The 25,146-nt window shown below is 34.0% G+C and overlaps 2 protein-coding genes across 2 annotated transcripts; both read left to right on the top strand.

Annotated features, from left to right (window-relative positions):
- Positions 1 to 4,173: 4,173 nt before the first annotated feature.
- LOC122601153 (receptor-like protein kinase FERONIA) lies at positions 4,174 to 6,481 on the top strand. The gene is made up of 4 exons (XM_043773922.1): positions 4,174 to 5,133; positions 5,256 to 5,277; positions 5,876 to 6,407; positions 6,457 to 6,481. The coding sequence occupies exons 1-4, from the start codon at positions 4,174 to 4,176 to the stop codon at positions 6,479 to 6,481; spliced, it is 1,539 nt and encodes a 512-aa protein (XP_043629857.1).
- On the top strand, positions 6,407 to 24,267 carry LOC122599250. Its single transcript, XM_043771730.1, has 9 exons — positions 6,407 to 6,870; positions 16,741 to 17,739; positions 18,525 to 19,361; positions 19,958 to 20,098; positions 20,876 to 21,084; positions 22,075 to 22,432; positions 22,567 to 22,707; positions 22,793 to 22,911; positions 23,754 to 24,267. The coding sequence occupies exons 1-9, from the start codon at positions 6,496 to 6,498 to the stop codon at positions 24,157 to 24,159; spliced, it is 3,585 nt and encodes a 1,194-aa protein (XP_043627665.1). The 5' UTR covers positions 6,407 to 6,495; the 3' UTR covers positions 24,160 to 24,267.
- The last annotated feature ends 879 nt before the right edge of the window (positions 24,268 to 25,146 follow it).

The following is a 25,146-nucleotide window of genomic DNA, read 5'->3' as shown; positions in this document are numbered from 1 at the left end:
TAATGTTTCCGCAATGATCAAAGGCGATCTTCAGGTTTCCCTCGTACCCGTTCGATCAATCTACACGTCGTATCCTTTTGTTAGAACCTCAAGCTAAACGAAACAGACAGTCGCAATTTCCATGCTCGATTAATGTGTTTCTTTGCTAGAATGTAAAGTTCAGTCTGTTTACGCATGCTATCAACATATATCAATATATCATCCTAATCTGCACATGGTTTTAAAGAGCTTGCCCATGTCAAAAAGGGTAAGCAGATTCGTGGCTATGACTTAGCTGCTCAAGTGCTCCAAGTGTTCTTCTCCACAATTCGCAACCAAGACTACTTGGAGTTGGATCATCGTTAGAATTTTCTGCTGGTGCCGTTTGTGTGTCACTTGGTTTCAACCCTCAAAAAAATCACTTGAAGGCACTCATGACCCATTTGTGATTGACCTTTGTGTTCAGAAACGTGGTACACTATTTGTAAGCAAATTATAGTAGAGGAAAATGAACCATTTATGTAACATTTATACATGGAACCTCAACCTCTTCGATTACCATAGTGATGACCACCCTTTTCATGTAACATTTATACATGGAACCTCAACCTCATTCTTTTTTTGAACAACAAATATTTTATTAATAGCAGAGGCTAGCAAGATGCTAGATACATAGGTAAAGCCGAATAAAATTACAAACACATTAGATGTTAAAAGAGTTCCATGAGTTCCAATCGATATCTTTGTGTTTTGATCGCCCGGTTAGCCAAAGAAAGCGCGGAACCTCAACCTCATTACCATAGTAATTTTTTTTGAACGGATCATTAATTTACCATAGTAATGACCATGCCTATATGTAACACTTGTACATGGCTAGTGATAAGTATATTTAATGCAAAACCTCTTGGATTACTAACGCCTTAATATAGTATATACTCGTATATTTAAGAATTCCAAATTATGTATTGGATCACATGTTGTTTTTGTTCATTTACATGTGAAATGATACAAAAAAATATGTTGTAAAAATAACTTTTTTAAAAACCTTCAAAATAGGCTTTTATGAACTTGTAAATGAATATGTTCACGTTTTCGTTCACATGTGAACAAACGATTATATATAAGGCTTTGAACAAAATTTTCTTCTACAACTTATATTTTTAAAACGTTTCACATGTTAATAAAAAAATATATGTGATCTAATATATAATTTAAGAGTTCTCGTTAAAAAAAAGGGTTATATATATATGATTGATTGATGATATATGATATATGTTATGAGTTTTTCTGAATATATATTAAAAAACCTTTTTAATTAGTTAAAAGCTCTATTTATATATCAAATTTTAAGCTGACTTATTATTATTATTATTATTATTATTATTATTATTATTATTATTATTATTATTAATTTAAAGATTGTCAATAAGTTATGATCTCGAAATATTTCAATCCATACTTCCCATGTTTAAACTAACTATAAACTAATTTAACTAATAAGTTACATAGATTAAGCATCTCGAAGTCAACTTAGCGTGCGCGTATAATAATTCAAGCTGAATTATTTCGAAGTATTTAATAAGTTTCATAGTATAACCATCTCAAAGTCAATCATGCATGGTACATGTCAAGTTGTAAATAAGTATTTAATTTATTGTGTGGCGATAAGTTTTATATTCAATGCTTAATAATAGGGGGACATTAGTGGGTTACTTGCCTAATGCGACAGAATAATCAAATCCCATAATAATGATGGTAGTGATGAAATGTGGAAGATGAGTAACGAGTAACAACTATGGCAACAATGAAATATAAATATTTTATACATAAAACGTATCCTTATAACTATGACTAATATATTATATGGGAAATGATAAACGTTTCGGACTAATTAATCATTTTAAAAATCCTTTTAATAATGAGATTATGACAGTGGCAAGATTAAAAGATGAGATTTGATAAAAGAAGTAATGAACATGTCAGGTTTTAAAAGTTTCGTATAGATTTTTAAAAGATATTTAGAAACATTTATCATTTTTAATATTAAATATGTGTTATGACAAGAACTTCAAAATAAATTGCTTTACAATTAGCTGGGTATCATTATTCATTGTTGACCGACCTATAATGAAAAGTCAATATACTCCATATGGTAACAATGAGAACTATCAACCCCTCTTCTAACATAACTTCCTGTCATTTCCTTTACACACCAAAGCGTTGATGAACCAGAAAAACATACAAATAAAACACGTGATTATATATTTTCGCGTTGATGAACCAGAAAAACAAATAAGTAAAACACGTGATTTTATGTTTTCGAACTTTCAAAAAGTTGAATCTTTTGATAGTCTCCACCTTCACTTGCCGCCAATTGACCACCACCAACCCCACCTCCTACATCATATTTGCCTGAAAACTGGTGGCAAAAGGAAGTTAGAGAATCTGTAACTAAAGTGAGTCAAAAACTCGAAAGAATGTAAAGAAGGTTTGTTTATGATTTTTTTAACTTTTTTATTATTTATAATTTTTATATTGTCTTTTTGATTAACCCAATTCAAAAGGCGTAGGCCGTGTCCCGTAAACTATAGACGAAGCCTGTTAGTCTACGGTGGAGCCATGACGGCTAAATGCCAAGCCCTTTAATTAGATAACACGATGATCACCCTATGAGCTATCCTAGTTAATACGTAATACCATTAAGGGCGAAGCCCATACCTTAATGGCCTAAAATAAAGAACTTAAGATATCTTAAATCTCTCTTTAGTTTAAGTTTGAAGCTTTTTAACTTTATTTTTGTATTCTTATTTATTCAAAAGGAGTTTTGTTTTTAGTGTAAGGTGTGTTTCAAATTTCTTTTAACGTTAGAAGATGTATATGAATTTTTTAATTTTAAGAGCAGGTATATTATTAATATCACGAGTTCACAACCAAATAAGTGAAATAACCATGTCAAAATTTATATAATGGGTTTGAGGATGGAGATCCTTTAAAGTGGTTTTTAATTAAACTAGTAAAATTGGGGATCTTGAACTTTGTATTAAATTTAATGATCAAAATTCAAAAATAAATAGTAAAGTTGGAGTCATCTTGATCCTTGTATTTAAATCGATGATCAAAATTCAAATTTTTTGAATTTTGACAATTGATTTTTATCCAAAGACCTTGTATAACGCTTATTCAAAATATAATTTGAATCCTTTTGACTTTTTTTAATTTGCATTTACTCTAGTTTTGTATTTATTTGTTGGGTTAAGTCACTGGATGATCATCGTACTTTCCTTCTTGTACATGGTTGCCAATCAAACCAGAAAAGTAAGCTGTATGACCAACATACTTTTCAAATTTGTACACGGTTGACCAAAAGTTTACCTTTTTGCCGGTTACATAATTTTTTGATGACGTGGCAATGACGTTGCAATTTGAAAAGTCCTGGATAACCATCGTACTTTCCTTCTTGTACATGGTTGCCCATCAAACCAGAAAACTAAGCTGTATGACCAACATACTTTTCAAATTTGTACACGGTTGACTAAAAGTTGACCGGTTGACCAAAATTTGTACATGTATTTGAATTTAGTTTGGATTTGAGGGTTTTGAAAACCCTAGTTTGGAATTAGGAAATAAATTTCCAGATCTGTTGCATGTATAACAGATTTATTTGTATTAAATTTAGTTTGAAATTGGGGGTTTTGAAAACCTTAGATTTATTTGACAATCAGTGAAATGAATTCGTTTTCCATATATGAGCATGTATGATTCGTTTTCAATATATGAGAATTTATGTTTGGTTAACTTTTTTAGAGTTTGCTGCTTGTCAGAATCTGCCGGTGTTAATTCAATATATTATTATTATTATTATTATTATTATTATACAAATTAGGAATACATTTTTATACACATAATTGCTGATTGGGCATCCAAGTCATCGTTAAAAATAATCCACTTCATTGCCACGTCATCAAAAAATAATGTAACCGGTAAAAGGGTAAACTTTTGGTCAACCGTGTACAAATTTGAAAAATATGTTGGTCATACAGCTTAGTTTTCTGGTTTTATGAGCAACCATGTACAAGAAGGAAAGTACGATGGTCATCCAGTGACTTAACCCTTATTTGTTCTATCATTTTGCCATGATATCCTTTTATGCGCTCATCTAAATTTTACTATGTCTATATACTTCTCGCAGACATCATGTCTTCTTCATCATCCAACGTCTACGCATCTGTTATGTCCCTAAATGAGTATCTTGCCAGTATTAAAATCTCACTAGAAGAGATAGAATCAGCCACCAACAACTTCAATGATGAAAATCTTATCACACAAACTTCTTCCTCAAAAATTTACAAAGGACGACTCATACAATCATCAGGAGAATTCGACAATATTGTTGTACGAATATGCATGCAACTACACATCGTAGTCAATGAGGTTATTATCCTAAAAGATCTCAGGCATAAAAATATCGCTCCTATTCTTAAAATCTCTCAGCCAGTTAATGATAATGTAGTGATCATAATAAACAAGTATGAGGCTAATGAAAGTCTAGACAAACATCTAAGTAGTGGCTCGACGCTTAGTTGGATGCAGAGACTGCATATATGTGTCGGGATTGCAGATGCATTGAGTTACCTTCATTACGATGCGATAGGGAATCAGAGTACTGTGATACATGGTAACATCAAGAGCTCCAAAATTTTACTTGATCAAGACTGGGAACCTAAGTTACATGGTTTTGGATTTGCTGTGAGAGCTAAAAGAAATCAAATTTACCTTACCAATCAATATAATGGCTCATTACAATATATGGACCCAGCATATGAAACCACTAGAGGTTTGACTAATAAGTCAGATGTCTTCTCTTTTGGTGTTGTTCTGTTTGAAGTCCTCTTTGGGAGGGATGCATCAAGCAGTCCAGATCACAATGATAGTTTGGGCTTTGCTCGATTGGCCCAATTCTGTTATGAAGAGAAGAGACTGGATGATATGATCAATTCTGATCTCCGAGAACAAATGAACTTGGAATCATTAAACATTTTCTCTGAAGTAGCTTATTTTTGCTTAAAGGAGCAACGGTTACAACGTCCAGATATGAAACATGTTCTCCAAATACTAAAAGGCGCGTTAGACGTTCAACGCAAACATGAAAGTCTTGTAAGACCATCTTTAGTCCATTTCGTTAGCTTTTAGCTATAATATATATATATATATATATTCATTTGTCATACTATTGTATAAGTTTATTAAACGAAGAATTGTGATTATTGATATTATAGGAACATTCAACGCCTCGTGAAGGTACATCATCTTACCACTTTGAAGAGTTTGTGAAAGATAAGTATTTTTGTTTGTAATTAGGGTCGAGGTTAGAGAACTTGTGACCCGGGATCGGATTGGCTAGAGAGTCAGGTTTTTTTTGAAAATTCGGGATCAGATCGAGGAGAATATATATATTATTTATATATAAAATAATGATTTATGAAATTGTATGTAAAAAACTATAAACTTAAACACGATTGTTTAGAAACATTAGCATAATACTTCAAAACTCAAACAATTGACATAAATTCAAGCCAATTTATGATTTTAGTAATAGTTTATTACAGAAAAACTTGAGCAGATTTTTGACCTAAGTCGGCCGATTTTTGACCAAGTTAGCCAAATTTTACCAAAGTTGACCCGATTTTGAGCCGTTGACCGATTTTTAGACTGTTGACCGACTTTTAGACTGTTTTGGAATTTTATCCTAGATGGCCGATCCCTCTGATCCCGATTTCTTGGCCAATCACACGCCGATTTTTACAACCCCTATTAGGATTATGTTCTTCCATCTACTTTCTCCCGATCTTCGTTTTGGGCTTTTCTACATTCACATTTTCTATTTACAACAATACAGATATCACATCTTCTTCATCTTCCAACGTCGACAACTCTGTTTTGTCCCGAGAAGAGTATATCGACAGTATTTCGATCCCATTTGAAGACATAGAATCAGCCACCAACAACTTCGCTGAAGAAAACCTTGTTATACAAACTTTTTCCTCAAAAATTTACAAGGGACGACCTACACAAATTTACAAGGGACGACTAACACAAACATTTGGAGAATCGGTCAATATTGTTGTACGGATAGATGATCTTAACTACAACGAGATTGATATGCTAAAAGATCTCAGGCATAAGAATATTGTTCCTATTTACAAAATCACTCGCTCCAAGCATGCTAAAGTGATCATAAACAAGCACGAGGCGAATGGAAGTCTGAACAAACACTTAGATAGCTCAACGCTTAGTTGGATGCAGAGACTACATATATGTGTTGGGATAGCACGTGCATTGAGTTACCTTCATTATGAGGCAGTAGAAAATCATAGTGTGATACATAGTAACATCAAGAGCTCCAAAATTTTACTTGATCACAACTGGGAGCCCAAATTATATGATTTTGGAATCGCTGTTAAAGTTAAAAGGTATCAGCATCACCGTATCTGTATATACTTAGGCTCTTTTCTGTATATGGACCCAGAATATGAATACACCTTAGGTTTGACTCATAAGTCAGACGTTTTCTCCTTTGGTGTTGTTCTGTTTGAAGTTTTGTTTGGAATAGAAGCATCCGTTGCAACTCCACAACACAAAAAGTATTGGTATTTTGAAGAAATGGCCCGAGCCAGTTACGAAGATAAGACACTAGATGAGAAGATTGATCCCAATCTACATAAACAAATGAACATGGAATCCTTAAATATTTTCTCCGAGACGGCATATTTTTGCTTGAAGAAGCAGCGCTCAGAACGTCTAAATATGAAGAAAGTTCTCCAACGACTTGAGCGAGCATTGGAACGCCAATGCAAACATGATCAAAGTCTTGTTTTATCCCATCGCTTGAAGGTATGGTTTGATTTCATTAAGATTGAAATATTGTGGTAAATAGTAATTTAGGGTGCATGTTTATCTGCATATCTGGTTTAAAAACATAGCAATTAGTTTTTTGGAAAGATAATTGGGACAATTATTAATAGTTTAATGGCTATATAAGAGGCGTTGGAACAAAATAAAAAAATTAGTTGTAGTAAACGTGTGTTAAAAACACGCCCAAGGATCCGAGAGAAGTTTATAGTAATATTAGTTAGATGCGGAATGGAATTAATATATCAAGTGTAATAAAGCACCAAATAGAAATAAAGTAATAGAGACACGAGGATTTACGTGGAAAACCCAAAACGGGAAAAAAACCACGGGTTGCAGAAGCCGAGAAACAATCCACTATAATTTGCAGTTTTTACAGAGTTTGGATGAAAAGAAAAATACATAGAGAATTTTGTATCTCTAATATATTGTGTTTGATGGTGTTTTGTGTTGTGGTACGTGAAGTGTGTCATATGTAATCTACAAATGCATGTCTCATTTTATAGAGGAATTGCATGCAACATTGTCAAAGTCTTAAGCCCATATCATAGCCTATAGCTTGATATGTTTGAAAACACATTTTCATGTTTCCCTCATCTTGTTTCCACTGTTTCTCTTTTGACAAATACAAAAGGCTGCACCGTCTAATTCATATAAGGAATGAATTGTGAGAATCACACATATTTTAACCATGCATAAAATGTGCAGCTAACAATTTAGACTTCAAATTTGGAAGGCGCACTTATATTTTCACAATCTCCACCTTGACTTCAAAATGCAGCAAGTCGTAGATTCTACAACATGCTTTATGATCAGTCAAAAAACTAACAGCTCATCAAACTCCAAAATTCCTTAAGAACCTGTAATCAGCATATAGAGAAAAATTGTTTCCAAGAAATTAAAATACTTCCTCTACCACGAGCCAAAATGGCACAATTGTGATTAGAAATACCCATCAAGTCCAAACATAGTTTGAACTTGGCTATTGGAAGACTCTTGGTGAATATATCAACGGGATTATAATCTGTATCAATCTTGTCTATGACACAATCACCTTTTTCAATGATATCTCGCACAAAATGATAACGAATATCAATGTGCTTTGTTCGGTCAGGAAACATCTGATCTTTACTCAAAAAAATAGCACTTTGGTTATCACAGAAAACTGTGGTAACCTTTATTCTATCATCAAGTTCTCTAAATAATCCTTTCAACCATATATCTTCCTTAACTGCTTCTGTAATCTCCATATATTTTGCCTCGGTAGAAGATAGTGCAACTGTAGACTATAACTGGGCTTTCCAACTAATAGCACAACCATTTAGAGTAAACACATTCCCTGTAATTGATCTTCGTTTATCCAAGTCTTTGCCATAATCTGAATCAACATATCTAAACACCCCGGTGTTAGATTTACCATAGTGTAGACACACAGAAGACGTACCTCGCAAAAAACGAAAAATCCAATGTACTGCTTTCCAATGTTCTTTTCCTGGGTTCGCCATATACCTACTAACCATGCTAACAGCATAAGCCAAATCAGGCGCGTGCAAATCATGGCATACATCAAGGATCCAACGGCACTAGAGTATGGTACGTGTGCCATATACGCCACATCAGTCTCAGTAGTAGGACTCAAAGCGGATGATAGCTTGAAATGAGCTGCAAAAGGTGTGTTGACAGGTTTTGCTTCATGCATATTGAAGCGTCTTAGGACTTTCTCAATATAACTTTTCTGAGAAAGATGCAAGACCCTAGACTTCCTGTCACGAAAAGTTTCCATACCTATAATCTTCTTGGCAGCTCCTAAGTCCTTCATTTCAAAGTCAGCTTTCAACTGGTCTTTTAATTTCAAAATCTCCTTCATATCTTTCGCTGCGATCAACATGTCATCCACATATAAGAGTAAGTAGATCATTGAACCATCGTCACATTTCTTGTAATAAACGCAACTATCACGGGTGCACCTTTTGAATTTGTGACTGGTCATAAATGAATCAAACCTCTTATACCATTGTCTAGGAGACTACTTGAGGCCATATAGAGATTTATTCAGTTTACACACGTAGTTCTCCTTGCCAGGAACTACAAAGCCTTCATGTTGTTGCATAAAAATCTCTTCCTCAAGCTCGCCATTTAAGAAAGCTGTAGTAACATCTAGTTGCTCTAACTCATAATCATTAGAAGCAACAACCCCCAACAATACACAAATGGAAGTATGTTTGACAACTGGGGAATAAATGTCAGTATAATCGATGCCAGGAATCTGGTTGTAGCCTTTAGCTACTAACCGAGCTTTGTACCTTGGTTTCTCTGTTGGGTTGACAGGTTCTTTGAGCTTGTATACCCACTTGCATTTAACTGGCCTTTTTCCTTTCGGAATAGGTACTAAATCCCAAGTACTATTTCTTTGCAAGGATTCCATCTCATTATGCATAGCAATCATCCAATCACTTGAGTCTTTAGACTTGATAGCCTCGTCATAATTCAAGGGCTCCATATCTGACTCAATATCATCAGCAACAGTAAGAGCATAAGCAGCAAGCTTCTTCGGAGGAATAATTTGTCTTCTCTCCCTATCTCTTGCAATGCTTCGAGTAGTACCTTGTGGTTGTGAAGGTGTTGAATCCTCAACAACTACATGCTCATTAGGCGAGGAAGACTCTTGATACACAACTTTACCCTGATGAGTTGTAGGTGAAGTAGGAAGCTCCACCTCCACTTCAGATTGCTTTTTTCTTGCTTCAGATGATGCATCTGTACCTTTTGAAGAGTCTGAAACTGGTTGAATCATTTTAGACTCATCAAAAGTAACATCTCTTGAGATAATAACTTTCTTCAGCTCAGAGCTCCAACACTTGTAACCTTTTACCCCTGGATTGTAACCAAGAAAAACACATTTGATTGCTCTTGGTTCTAACTTCCCATTGTCAACACGTGCATATGCTGGACATCCAAAAGGTTTTAAACTCGTGTAATCGGCAGGTTTGCCGGACCATAACTCAAACGGAGTTTTCTTATCAATTGCTCGTGAAGGTGATAAGTTGATAAGATAGCATGCAGTCGAAGCAACCTCTGCCTAAAAGGACTTTGGCAATTTGGAATTAAAAAGCATACAACGGACCTTCTCCATAATGGTGCGATTCATCCTTTCGGCTACACCATTTTGTTGAGGCGTATGGACCACCGTGCGGTGTCGAGTGATGCCTTCCTTTCGGCAATAGGCATTAAACTCTTGTGAGCAAAACTCTAGTCCATTATCCGTGCGAAGATACTTTACCACAAATCCTGATTGCTTTTCAACCTGAACTTTCCAATTCTTGAAAGTAGAAAAAACTTCTCCTCTATGTTTCAAGAAGAAAGACCACACCTTCCTGGAGAAATCATCAATGATAGTGAGCATATAAATAGCTCCACCTTTGGAAGCAACTGTAACTGGTCCCCATAAATCTGAGTGGACATAGTCAAGTGGTCCTTTTGTTGTATCAATACCACTTGTAAAACTCACCCGTTTTGCCTTGCTATATACACAATCTTCACATAACTCTAAATCAACAATATTTTGTTCACCAAGTAATCCTCTTCGACTCAATTCGGACATGCCATGGAAACTCATATAGCCGAGTCGAAGATGCCAAAGAAGGGACTGATCTTGATCAGAAAAAGACTTTGAACCAACAGCAGCAATACTAGAAATTTTTTGCCCTTCAAGAAAATAGATGTATGAGGTTTTTCGTTTGGCTCTTAATATCTCAGAACCATCTTTGAATACCTTGAGAACTTCATCTTTTCCAGCAAACTCGTATCCTTCTTGATCAAAGGAACTAAGAGATAACAAGTTTCTTCTGAGGTCAGGAACATATCTAACATTCCCAATGGTTTGGATAACGCCGTCAAACATACGGATTCTGACTGAGCCATGTCCAACAACTGGACATATAGTATTATTGCCCATTAATACGTAACCTTGGTTAACTTTTTCAAATGTATAGAACCAACTTTTGTTGTGACACATATGAAAAGTACAACCAAAATCAAGTATCCATTCGCCAATGGAATCCAGTTTATCTGAATAAACTGTTAGGAGTTCTCCAATACATTCGGCCTCGGCTACATCGACTTCACCCGAAGTGCCAACTTGTTTACCATTTGTTGCTGCTTTCTCTTTATTCTTTAGCTTGAAACATTCGTCAATAGTATGTCCATTCTTGTGGCAGTAACTGCAAAACTTTTGCCTGCCTTTAGACTTGGTTCTGGATTTGTTGAAAGATTGAGGGTTTTTACCCCTATCTGATGTTCTTCCTCTAGCATTTAAACCTTCGGCTTTCACATCACTAGAACCACCACCAGTAATATGCTTCATCTTTTCTTTTGAATCCAAAGCTGTATAAACTTCATCTAAGACAAGTGTGTCACGGCTGTAGATGATAGTATCACGAAAGTGGCTGTAGGATTCGGGCAATGATGACAACAAAAATAAAGCCAAGTCTTCATCTTTGTACTGAACATCCATATTCTCTAAGTTATTGACTAACTCTTTGAATGTGGAAATATGTTCAGTTAAAGAACCCCCTTCAATCATTTTAAGATTGAACAACAGTTGCTTTAAATGCAACTTGTTGGGTAAGCTCTTAGTCATCAACAATTGCTCCAATTTTAGCCATAATGAAGCCGCTGAAGTTTCTTTCAAAACATCTTGCAAAACATCGTTTGACAAATGCAAACGAATTTGGGATAGAGCTTTTAGATCTTTCATCTCTTTTTCTTCTTCGGTCCATGATGTGGGCATCCTAGCGGTACCCAGAAGTGCCTTGTGTAAATCCATTTGAATTAGAATATCTCTCATCTTTACTTGCCATAGAGGAAACCTGGTGTTTCGATCTAACAATGAAATATCGAATTTCATTGTAGACGTGATTTGCCACTTGATAAAATAATTCCTGTAAACTAATATCAAAACCCGGATGCTCTGATACCAATTGTAGTAAACGTGTGTTAAAAACACGCCCAAGGATCCGAGAGAAGTTTATAGTAATATTAGTTAGATGCGGAATGGAATTAATATATCAAGTGTAATAAAGCACCAAATAGAAATAAAGTAATAGAGACACGAGGATTTACGTGGAAAACCCAAAACGGGAAAATAACCACGGGTTGCAGAAGCCGAGAAACAATCCACTATAATTTGCAGTTTTTACAGAGTTTGGATGAAAAGAAAAATACATAGAGAATTTTGTATCTCTAATATATTGTGTTTGATGGTGTTTTGTGTTGTGGTACGTGAAGTGTGTCATATGTAATCTACAAATGCATGTCTCATTTTATAGAGGAATTGCATGCAGCATTGTCAAAGTCTTAAGCCCATATCATAGCCTATAGCTTGATATGTTTGAAAACACATTTCCATGTTTCCCTCATCTTGTTTCCACTGTTTCTCTTTTGACAAATACAAAAGGTTGCACCGTCTAATTCATATAAGGAATGAATTGTGAGAATCACACATATTTTAACCATGCATAAAATGTGCAGCCAACAATTTAGACTTCAAATTTGGAAGGCACACTTATATTTTCACATTAGTGTTATTTAATTTTAATAAACCATAATTACATTTATATTCATATTAATAAGTTTATACTAGCACGATACCCGCGCAATACAGTGGTGTTCGTGGCGGTGAGAGTCTGGTAACTTTATTGGGACATTTCTCCTCATGTAACTTTCAACATGGGGGTTATTTTTTTAGTAACATAGTATTATAAATATAAAACTTTTGTGCACAGGGAAAAGATCAATATGTTCCTTTCATGGAAGAATTAGATCATGAAACAAATTAATCTTTACAATTTAAGCATTTTTGTTCTACAATCATGAGCACGGAAAATCTTACGGGTTTTTGTTTATATTTTTGTTTAGAAATGTCATCATCCCATGTACGTTTATAGTTGCGTATAACTTACGAATATGTATTTTTTTTACCATTAAAAGCATTTGGTATACATAATTACATATCCATATTTTTTTTGAAAAACATTATTATTTTATATACATATTTTTTTGAAAAACATTATTATTTTATGCATAACGTGTATATTTATTGAAAAGGATTCTACCCATAAAAACGATGGTTACATCAGTGGGCTTTTAACCCATGCAACCAAGAAAAAATAAGCACAAATTCAACTAGAAATCATTTCCACTTGCCAAACAGTGTCATTTTTAGTCAACAAAATGAATCAACAACAGTAAAAAATAATCAACTCTATGACCTTCCTTTTGTTTTGAGTCACTGTCTACGCCATCATATCCATGTCCTTAGGAATTAATTAGCCCAGATTCTCCAACTCTAGACATTTAGGCCTATCCTTATAACCCTTTGTTCTTCCTGTATTCCTTCACTATTCTTTCATGCCACTTCAGCTATTCTCTCTCCTAGAACACCCCACTCCTTATAACCCCCTATTATTTTATTCTTTTATTATTTAATTTTTTTAATACAAAAAATAAATAAACACAATTTATTAATAATAAAAAACATTACATTACTTAATAATAAAACATTACACTCTGATATAAAAGACATTACGCTAGAAATTACTAAAACATTCGACTAGAAATTATAAACTACATTACAACAACCTAAAGTGATCCAAAATGCGGCCCGTGCTTATCCATCAACAATCTGCGAGAAGCCTTGATCATCTCCAACTCCTTTTGGGATACACCGGTGGATATTGGTTGCTGAAGAAGCTTAAATGCCTCGACCGCCTTCTTTCGGAAGTAATAATCTTCTTTTTTCTCCCGCTCTTCCTCTGCTTTCACATGATTTTCATCAATTTTTGTGGGAGCTTCTTTTTGAATTAACAACATTGGATCAAGCTTACTCAATGCCATTTCTGACCCGCTCAAACCGCCCCTACTAGAAGTCGCATCCGAACCGCTCGACATCCGACGACTAACATTGCGACCCAGTGGTTTCCTAATTGGGTCATCTCCAAACAACTTCTCTAACGCCACATCTGGCTTGGCAGATGCATTCCAAAGTTTCTTGGTCCATCATCACCCAGATTTACCGACGAGGTTGCGGTCCGTTTTGCCACACTATGACTCCAAAACTTGGGACAATCCTTAAAAAATTGTAACATGCCTCATGCTGGAATTGAGAGGGTCCATAAGTTGATTGGTACTGCTCATGTGCGACTTTGTAAATCAATCTATCGTATGCGCCACTTTATCGTCCCTGTTCGTCGACCTTATCAAAAGGGATAAGTGTCTGGGAATGTAATGAACTATGCACGAATGTTTATGTTGTGTAGTGAACTACTTGGATGTTTATTGTATGTAATGAATTTTCATATCCAGGTTATTGGATGTATCTGACCAATCGAAGACTTACAAGTGGCAGCTTATATGGTTGCCACATATACCCGATTGCATCCAATAAATAGGATTTAAAAGTTCATTACATATAATAAACATTTAAGTAGTTCATTACATAGCATAAACATTCTTGCATAGTTCATTACATTCCTAGGTACTTATCCCTTATCAAAAATAGCATCAAAAATCTTACAACCTTTTTTGATCTTTTCCATTTGCCTTGCAGTTGACTCTTGTTGTGTACTCCACATTTTTCTTTGTGTTGAACCACTCGACTACTTTACTCTGAAACATTGACTCGTCTTGGCTAATCACGATTTGGGAGTCCTGTGAAGCGTGTGTCCACCCCTGTGACAACAAAAATCTGCCTGCAACGGACCACTTGTGCTTGTCGGCCACTTCTTTCCTTTTTTGGTTAGTCGTCTGGGCGGTGTAGGGATTTCTTCAACCTTTTCCTCTGCTGAAGCGACACTAGTATGTGCCGCTTGAGACCCTGTATCTTGATATTGCCTCTGTTGTTGGCCAATTGAAATTGTTGAAGTAGTTAGAAATTGTTAAAATCTTTCATTTAACTCTTTTTGAATAGTGGTGTTTATCGGGCCATAGTTTCTTGATTGCCCTATCACATTTGAAGATGACATAGACGGAGGAGATCCCAAAGGCATGTAATTGTAGCGAGATGATGTGGGTTGTGAAGTTTGATGTTCATGTGAAAAGTTTTTGGTGTTTTTCCTAGGCATGGTTTTGGATGAAAGGTGGGAGAGAAAATATAAAATTTGAATGAAGTGTAATGAAATGGTATAAAATGTATACAATTTGAGAGAGAGTATAAAAATACGGTGAAATGTGATCATGGTTGTACAAATCGGCTGCACTGGCCGATATCTCGGATTCTAAATCAGGACCGGTGGTATAGGAGACGAAACTGCCAAAATCGCCCAGGTACTGGTCAACGCTGGTAAAAGGCTAGAAATCTGTCAAATCTGGTCGCTAGAGAGTACCTGGACCTGTAGAAGAAGATATTTTGCCAAATCATTGGTAGATCTTGATGTTTCCGGCGGTAGTTTGCAGCAAAATCTGGCAGGGCCATTAAAAAGGATAAAAGAGGTAGAGAGGGAAAAAGAGAGCGAAATAAAAGAGGCGTGCGTTTTCTTTGTTTAGGGTTTAGGGTTATATTTGTTTCCCACTTTATCAACTTTAGTGTTTTTAGTTTGATTGATTTTATTTATTTATTCTATTACTATTATTATTAAGGGATTTGCTAACTAGTGCTAGAGCACTAGTTAAGAAGCATTTGATGAATTTGTTATTTCTTTATTAATCAAAAACTATATTCAATGTGTATTAATTCAACTTAGCGATTTCTATTTTTAAATGAATAATTAATACATATTTTCATATTTTAGGAAAGCTGGACTTCATTAAATGTTTTATTAAATGCTTCTTAACTAGTGCACTAGGGACACTAGTTAGCAAATCACATTATGAATATAAATTTATGAAATTTTTTACAATTTAGCCCATTAACTCTAATAAACATATCATTAATACCAAAAAATTAACTAACAAATAAAATTAATATTATTTCCATACATATAATTTCATAATATATTATTTTTATATATAAATTACCCAATCCGATTTCTTCAGGATATCTTCCTGATTTTTCAAAAACTCCTGTCTCCCCGCCTCGCCGATCTGATCCCGATCCACGAGTTTTACAACCTTAAATGTGATGAAATTAGGTGAAATGGTTGTATTTTATAGGAAAATTTAAAAAACAAAACAAAAGAGGAGCGTCCTCCCCCTCCATTTCCAACGGCTACTTCAAATTTTCTTTGTATAGACGCTGCGGCCAAAAGAGACACGAACCGACGGACGCCGCTCGAAGACGCCGCCTTGTAGTAGCGTCATATGCCGGTTGCGCGTTTGAAAGTTTGTACGCGATTGTAGTAAGCACAAAAGTATGATTCCCCGATTCTTGTACACAAGAGGGGCAAAGAGTTTGAAGGATCATTAATGTCTCTCTTACAAAGCATTCCTCCTCCCACCCCCCCCCCCCTTTTTTTTTTCTTTTTTCGATATATAGGTTGGATCTCCATAAATTATCCATCTTTATTTACTACTTTCAACTTTTCCTCTTATAAACGTATTTTGCCCTTATATATTTACATTATCTATCTCTCTTTACATGAACTACCTATACTACTCGTTGCTACCGTCACGTACCCCTCTAGTGATTAATAAGACATGTATGATTAATTATCACTAGACTTCAGGGGAAGATATACAACATTTGAATCATTTTAATTCCATAATGCAAACCTAATTTTAGGCCTAGTATGCACATCACTTGATTCTAGTAAGTCAAGTAGAACAAAGTGGTAAGTACATGACCTTTATATATTTTTATTTGCATAATGCAAGACATTGTGCATCATTTTGCTTTACTTTTAACACTTACATTTGCAGGTAAATTTTTTGGATCGCCTAAGATTTCGATTGAGTGATATACGATTGGCGACCGACTATTTTTCTAGCACATACTGCATTGGATCCGGTGGATATGGTATGGTGTACAAAGCAAACCTTGGCCATTTTGGTGGCATAAGTTCATCAACAGCCACAAAAGGCGAGAATAAAGGTGAATTTTCAGACAAGCATAGCACTGTAGCTATTAAACGTCTTTTTCGTAGGGTAGACGGGCAAGCTGAACAAGGGTTCTTAGGTGAAGTTGAACTGCTTAGCAAATGTAAGCATCCAAATATAGTTTCTCTTATTGGATTCTGTAACGAAGAACAAGAAATGATATTAATTTACGAATATGCTTCTAATGGAAGCCTTGAAGATTATTTGGGAAATTGTGATAAGATTAATAATCTTAGCTGGGCTCAACGTATAAAAATATGCATTGATATTGCTTATGGATTAGAATATCTTCACAAAGTTACAAAAGACAAGGAATGCATAATACACAGGGATATAAAGAGTGCAAACATTCTATTAGATGATAAGTGGGAGGCAAAGATTGCAGATTTTGGGCTCTCCAAGTTACACCCTACATATGACCAAGGTAGCACCCTCATTAGTGGTAATATCGGCGGTACAGAAGTTTACATGGATCCAGAATATTGGCAAACAGGCAAGTTGAAAACTCAATCAGATATCTACTCTTTTGGAGTGGTTTTGTGTGAAATGATGTCTGGGAACTTGGCATATGACAAAATGTACAATACAACGGGCCTTCCATCATTAGCATGTCAATGCCTTAATGACAGAACTATAGAGAAATTGGTAGATCCACAGTTGAAGGAAGCTAATGAAAATATTTATGGGATAAGTGACGAGCTTTATCAGGATACGTTATACACATTTTTAAAAATAGCAAGTCAATGTGTAGCAAAAACTCAAATTGAACGTCCAACAATGAAAGTCATCATCAAAGAACTTGAGAAATCTTTGAACCTTCAAGTAAGTAGTTTTTTTTGGTATGGATTTTTCTTCTTATAATGATAATTTAATCTTTGGAAATGAATAGTTTTTTGGTCAGATGAATGTACGATGTTTAAGGTTGTATTATACTAATCCACCAAACATATAAATATACAGATAAATATAATCTTTAGACAAGGCACCAAAATGCTGATATATATAATCCATGTGTTTTTGATTTTTGTATGTTTAAAATAGATGATAGATGAGAATGAGAGTATTGTTAGTACGGACCATGCATCGGTAGTGTTCAGAGATAAAAAGAGATGTGACAAATCAGAATATAGTTTCAATAAACACTAAACAATAAAATAGATGTTAAGTAACATAATCATACTCTCTTAACAAATAGATGTTCCCATGGATTTGGCAAGAGATTTGGCACTAGGCGGAAGCTAGCTTGCAGACCCTAACGGGCTTATTATTTGTTAGGCTATTCTTGAATGCTAACCGACCCACCCATCTCCCTTGGCCCGCCTTGTTTGATGTTGTTTGGGATATATCAGCTTCTATTTTTAACATTATAAAACGACCTCAAACTAATTAAAAAAATTTAATGTTGATTTTGACCAAGTAAGAATTTTGATTGATAAATTAAATGTTCTGATCTGTATACCCTTTTTAAAAATATACTTGTAGTTTGGCATGACTTGGTGATATATATTTAGCATAACAAAGTTAATATTTACTAAACAAAAATTTTTGAGATGGATGTGTAAATCATCTTAGCTATACCTTAAATCTCAGAATGTTGTGATTTACAGAATAACAGGAAGGAAAGCCTCCACATTTCACTTGAAGACTTCAAACTTGGCACACAAAATTTCAAAGAATGCAACTACATTCGAAGAGGAAGATTCTGGAAGATGTATAAAGGACAAATTAAGTCATTTGTAAATTCTAATGGATGTACCCAATTTCTTGCAAAGAGATTTGATAGCCAGTCAGAAGAAGGAAACTCTCAATATATGAGAGAGTTGAAAGTTCTTTTTGAGCATAAGCACGAGAATATTGTTGGTCTTGTAGGATATTGCAATGAAATGGGTATAAACATTATTGCTTATGAGTATGCGTCTAATGGAACACTTGCTGAGCATTTGGACAATGTTGATCTTACATGGATTAAACGCCTCAAGTTAGGCCTCGATGTTGCAAGGGGATTAGAACATCTTCACACAGGTGGCAGTACAAAAGGTACTCCAGTCATACATAGAGACATCAAAGGCAACAACATTCTCCTTGACGATGATTGGAGGGCTAAAATTTCTAATTTGGAGGGATCAATGAGCTACTTAGATCCACAGTACGAAACGTTGGGTCTTTTAAATGCAGCGTCTGACATTTATTCATTAGGTGTGGTTTTATTGGAGATGATGTTGGGGAGATTGGTATGTGCAGAGGAAATGGAGGCAGTTAAGGAATTTTTTTTGGATAAAAGTAGTCTCGATGAAAAGATATTTATGGGTATAAAAGAACAAATTGTGCCAGGATCATTAGATGCATATTTTGCCATCACTTTTAAATGTCTTGATTTTGATAGTGATGGTCGACCAAGCGCTAGTGAGCTGGTTGAAAAACTTAGGTTGGCATTGGCATACCAAGTAAGTCTGTAGTTTTCATACTTTTTACAATATTAGTACGGGGTAATTAATTTTCTTTCATTAGTTGCATTCTAGATTTTATCCAGAAATATATAAACACACTGCAATAAGAACCTTAGTAGAATGCGTAAACTTTTGCCATTTACTTTGTTTATATACTTATAAACATGTAGAACACAGATTATAAAAAGTGACAATTTTTACTCAAAGTGTAGAAGTTTACACTAATAATTGCACAAAAATATATACATCTTATGTTTGTACGCACTTTTACTTATCCAGATCAGTTATTGGTATATCTTTGCATTTCCCATGAGTGAAAAAACTAAAATATGTGTGAAATATTGATTTCCACAATTATAAGTACATGCAAATATATTATATGTACAATTGTGAACATTTTCTAAAACATCGACAATTACAATGTACGTTTTCTTTATAACATTTTGCATTCATTTATTGCAAATAATTAAGTTAACAAAAATGTACACTTTTTAGAATCATTTAAGAAAAAATCTATATAAATGAAATATTGGTTTACGGCGAGAGAGTCATTGGTTCAAACTCACCTAATGTTTTATTTGTTTAAAATATAGGAGGATTATGAGATATGGAAGCCCAAACTTCCTAAAGACTATGAACAATTATATAATATGTCAGGTGGCTTTCCTACTTCATGGTTTAAGGTTTTTCACGACGTACTATGTGATGGATTCTCTTTTCAAGAAGGCAAAGCGGTACTATTTATGATATATTCTACGAGCATAAGTTATATTTTTAATAATAACATTAAATTATTTTGACATAAACTAATATATGAAAAAATTAAGCACATAACACATTTCATTATTTCATTGTCATATAGCATAAAGAAAGCAGCATGGTTGGATAAGTGGTAAACACCCTGACCTCTGAAGAGGCAGAGGTTATGGGTTCGATCCTCATCCCATGCAAAGGTTGGTGGGCTTTTTTTTACCATTTAGGTAGAAAATGGAAGTAGCTTCTCTACTTAGGTAGAGGTAAGGTCTACGTACATCTTAACCTCCCCCATACACCGTTGAGGTATTGGGGCTCAAAACCCGTAGAAGGCGACACTGAGCAGTTTCTAGATGATTAGTAGATGGCAACTTAAAAGATGCATCTATTTCGTTTGACTAATTCCATTTTCTCGCACATCTATTCACTTATCAAAATTTTGTATTAAGCTTTGCCATTGCAGAGTTAGGCTCTCTATATCCATTAAGTTATTCATCGAATTGATTTAATTAACCAAATAATTATACGGATCGATAATGATCAATCCGGATCAATATATCTACTTAAAGTTCTTAACCCATTTTCATGTTATCTAAGAGTGTACTAAGCGAACCAAGAAAGCTCTGATCTTGTCTAAATTATTTTAACTAAATACATATTACTTATCTAAAGTGTTTGCTAAAAGGATAAAGCGTAATCATGCATGCACCTCGTATTAATATAAAGATTAGGTTTGATTTTTTTGTGTTATATAACAGTGGTTTTCTTTGGTAAGCAACGGCAAAAGAAATGTGATGATATCAGCAAAAAACTTTTCATACGTTAACAGTCATGGATCGTGTAAAAGAGTAGTACCAAAGGCTCTATCTTCTCATTTCATAATTAACAATGGAAAACTGGCTATGGACATTCCGTGCGGTTCAAAAGTAATACAGACACGCAAGTGGCGATCAAATCAAAAATCAAGGTTCCATTCTGTTTCTCCTCTTCTTTATGTGTATTTGCAAGTTTTTCTTGATAAGGTAACCTTAGAATAAATACTGATTTACTTTTTTAAGCTAACGGAAATTAACACTAGCATTTTACCCCTGTTTAATTCAATGAATAGTTTCATATAGTTTCTCTATTTGTGTGTGTCTGGTTTTTGACAATACTTGGTGGTTTATGGCTGTTTTACTACAAGAATATTCACCTTTAGCAAGTAGATTTTATAGCAAGACACTATGTCGTCACTAAACACGCTAAAAGACAAAAGAAGTGGGCCTAGTTGATGTTTTAGTTTGACCTGACAATATTTAAGATGATGCATGGACTTTATCCTCACTGTAGATTAAGTATTTACTCTAGCTTTATACGTTTATAATACATGTATACATGTATATTGTATAAATATATTTCTACCTAATGATAGTTTTATATTTATTACCGAAAAATTTATAGTGAGGACCAAGTCGTCGTTGTAGGTGATTTTTTCTTAAAAAGGTTGGTACTGTCCTACCATGAGACTTCGACCATGATCTTCTGGCGAAGACATGTCCTTGTTGTAGACATTTAGCAAAGACTTTTGTTCTTGCTGAAAGTGAATTTTCTTGTAGTGGAATTTGTGACGGTCTTTGACAATCACATAGAGTAGTAGGTGATTTTTGATGGCCTAGCAGTTGGTGTGGTTTCTAAGTTCTATGATGTATTGAAAGAAAACCAACAAACCTTAATTAAAGCAAATTGAATCACCGTTATATCCATAGTTAAGAGTCAAATATAGTTAGGCCTTGTAATTCCCTAACTAGTCGACGACCTAGGAAGAAACCAAGAACCCTTGTTTCGAAGACCAGAAGTAACCTTTCTATTTGCTATTTATTCAACCTAAATCCAAAGCTAGAAGCAGAAAAGAATCCGAAGACAAAGAAGAACAAAGTGTCTGGAAGCCTTGTTTTATTAATTAAGCTTTTATCCACAGGTTTCAGGTAGTAGCAAAAATGTTGGATATATCGAATCTAAACATCCGAATCAAGATAAAACCTCAACTTTTACTTCCGGGCGATAACTATGGGGTTCATCTAGTATTTAAGTTTCGTGAACCAGGAAAATGTCTAGCTAAACAGATGTACGTAAACTTAAAATACAGAAGGGGGAGCGATAATTTACATTCAGATTTCGCCACGTGGAGAGAAGACGGGTGGATGATGATTGAATTGTGTCAAATCTTGAATTATGAGGAAGGTACTGTATTTGAAGTTTTACTGGAGAGCTTTTCGCGAAGCTATTGTGGAAATATCGTCTATATTGAAGGCATAGAGTTTCGGACCATACATAATGCAAGTTCCATGACACTTAAGTTTTTGCTTCTGTTATTGATTCTTTTGTTTCATGTTTTTTAATGATACATAAACAAGTTAAAATTTCAAGTCCTACATTATAAGTTTATAATAATGCAAGTTAATTTATATAGGAGTATGAACAAGATGGGTCTAAAAAGATCGAGAAATATCAGAAAAATTGGAAATATGCAGAATTCAAGAAACCGAAAGAAGTACAACACTCTCCACTTGATTCTAAAGAAACATTGAACAGCTCAGGAAATGCTAAGGAGGTTAAAAATATCTTTTAATTTACGATGTTTATAGAAAGAATAATTATTTGTGATTTGCTAATGAAGTTCAACTTTTGATGAATAGGAGTTCTTGATAAAAGAAGTACAGATTGAAAAGATATGTTTTATGCTTTCGGAAACGGAAGCTTCGTACGAGTCTTCAATAGAAAAGCCTTTTCATTTGAAATATTCAGCTGAGACGAGGTTTGCTAGTTGGACAAATTTCATATTGTCTTCCCTATATTTAACTAATGGATTACATTTCCTATCTATGCTGAATATAGTTTGTCGTAAACTATCTCGCATTATTAACGAATTTCTCCTATTGTATACCCTTGGTAATAAACTAAAGCTTGTAATGATATATAAATGGGAATTGCTAACTATGTAGTCATCTGAAAACATCAGGTAGTTAGTATGCATTTGATGAACTTTCTTTAAATATTAGCTCAAATTTTCTTAAAACATAAAAATATACATTTGTGATTCATTTAAGGTTGTAATTATTAGATTGAATTAATGAACATAAAATGTAACTTTTTATTATCTAGAAAAGATTAAGTTTATTATATGCACTAACTAATGCCCCCGGGTATAAATATACACAAATTGGAGGAACAAAATCATCAAAGCATGTACATATCTTAATGGGTTAAGTATCTGGAAGTGTAAGTAACTTTTATAATTTTCCTATTGTGTGAATGTAACTTTCATTTGGTTCATTTTATGTAACTAACCCGCTAAATTTGAATGATTAATGTAAAATTTTTACGTTGACCAATCAAAAACTTCTACGTGGCAGCTCATATGGTGTGTCACGTATACACTTTTACATTAATCGTTCAATTTAGCGAGTTAGTTACATACAATGAACCAAATGAAAGTTACATTCACACAATAGAAAAAGTGTAAAAGTTACTCACATCCCCAGATACTAAACCCTATCTTAATTATACATCAACCTTTGCCTTTATTGCTCTCACTTACGTACTATTGTTACTTGGTCTGTAAAAATTGTGTACTCACATGATATATTGCTAATGCAGATTTCAAGGGGAAATTGAGATTTCAAAGCGACAAGTATTGGGTATTAAGTGCAAAATTGAAAGTAAAATGTTGTCACCACATACAAATTACATGTGTTATCTCATATTTAAACTTTCAAAAACATGTCATGGATTGCATGCTCCTGTGAAAGTAAGGAATGTTTTCGAGTGGAAAAACAAAGAGGTTGGACTTATTTGTTTTCGACCGCCAAGCCAATGGAATTTACCTAATACTAATGGGGTTCCAAAAGAAAGGGATGATGGATGGATGGAAGTTCTTGTGTGGAAATTCAACTCGCATTCTGAGCTCAGAAGCAATCATATTCCGATGTATCTAAAATTCATAACTTATGAAGGAACCATGTTCGGCCTTATTGTAAGCGGTCTTGAGATTCGGCAAATGTAAGAGCATGTGGTCCACCCATGAACTCTGGCATTATACTAACATTTTACTTTCAAGCTATATTATCTGTACATGACATCTTAATTAGTGCAAAATGTTCCTAAGTTTACAGTTTTGGCCCTATTTGTATGACACATAGTTGCAAGTAAAGTTACCTTGGAAATGTTTATGCTCTTTTTCCAAGTTAAGTATAGTAGACTAGTAGTTAATGTCCCACTTTATCTCAAAGATAGGTCCAATTAAAAAAAAGTTGCAATAATATTCTATAGAAGCAACTACATTTATTAGCGTAACCACAAATGCACAAGTGACTTTTTTTTTTGAGTTTTTTTCCAAATTAGGGTAACGAGAAATTTTATTTACCAAATTAGTATGTTTTTAAAAATATTTATCATTTTGGTTTAAAATTTAATTTAACATTATATAGTATTATGGTATTACATCAATATACATTAAATTTTTACAAACAATTATTTTTATATAACTTTCACCAATTATCTTACATTATATTTTATTATATGAAATTAATTAAAACTTTGAAATTTAAAAATACTAAAAATAACTAATGAGTAAACTCTTTAAATAATCTTTTTCACAAACTATTATTTTTATATTATCTTTTTATAATCTTCGTCAATCATCTTACATTATATTTTATTATATTTTTTATAACTAATAAGTAAACTCTTTAAATATCTTTTTTAAAAATTTGATTTGTTACAGAAATAAGATGACTTTGTAGTTATATTTTAGACACTGAATCATAAAAGATAAACTTTGCATAAGATCTTGAGAGTTACCCATGCCGACCCATTTAGTCAATTTTAATAATAAATGGTTTTCTAAAAATTAAAATTTTGTAGCGGTATTTGAAAGTCGGATCTTGAATCCGATTACCAGATTATTCATTTCATTTTAACCAAAAGTCCAGATTATTCATTTCCTTTTTAACCAAAAGTGTAAGTGTTACTCATATTTATATATTTGTAA

The sequence above is a fragment of the Erigeron canadensis genome, chromosome 5 (genome assembly GCF_010389155.1).
Source record: "Erigeron canadensis isolate Cc75 chromosome 5, C_canadensis_v1, whole genome shotgun sequence".
Classification (NCBI taxonomy): Eukaryota; Viridiplantae; Streptophyta; class Magnoliopsida; order Asterales; family Asteraceae; genus Erigeron; species Erigeron canadensis.
Note: the sequence above shows the minus strand (reverse complement) of the source record. Positions and strands in the feature narration are given on the sequence as shown.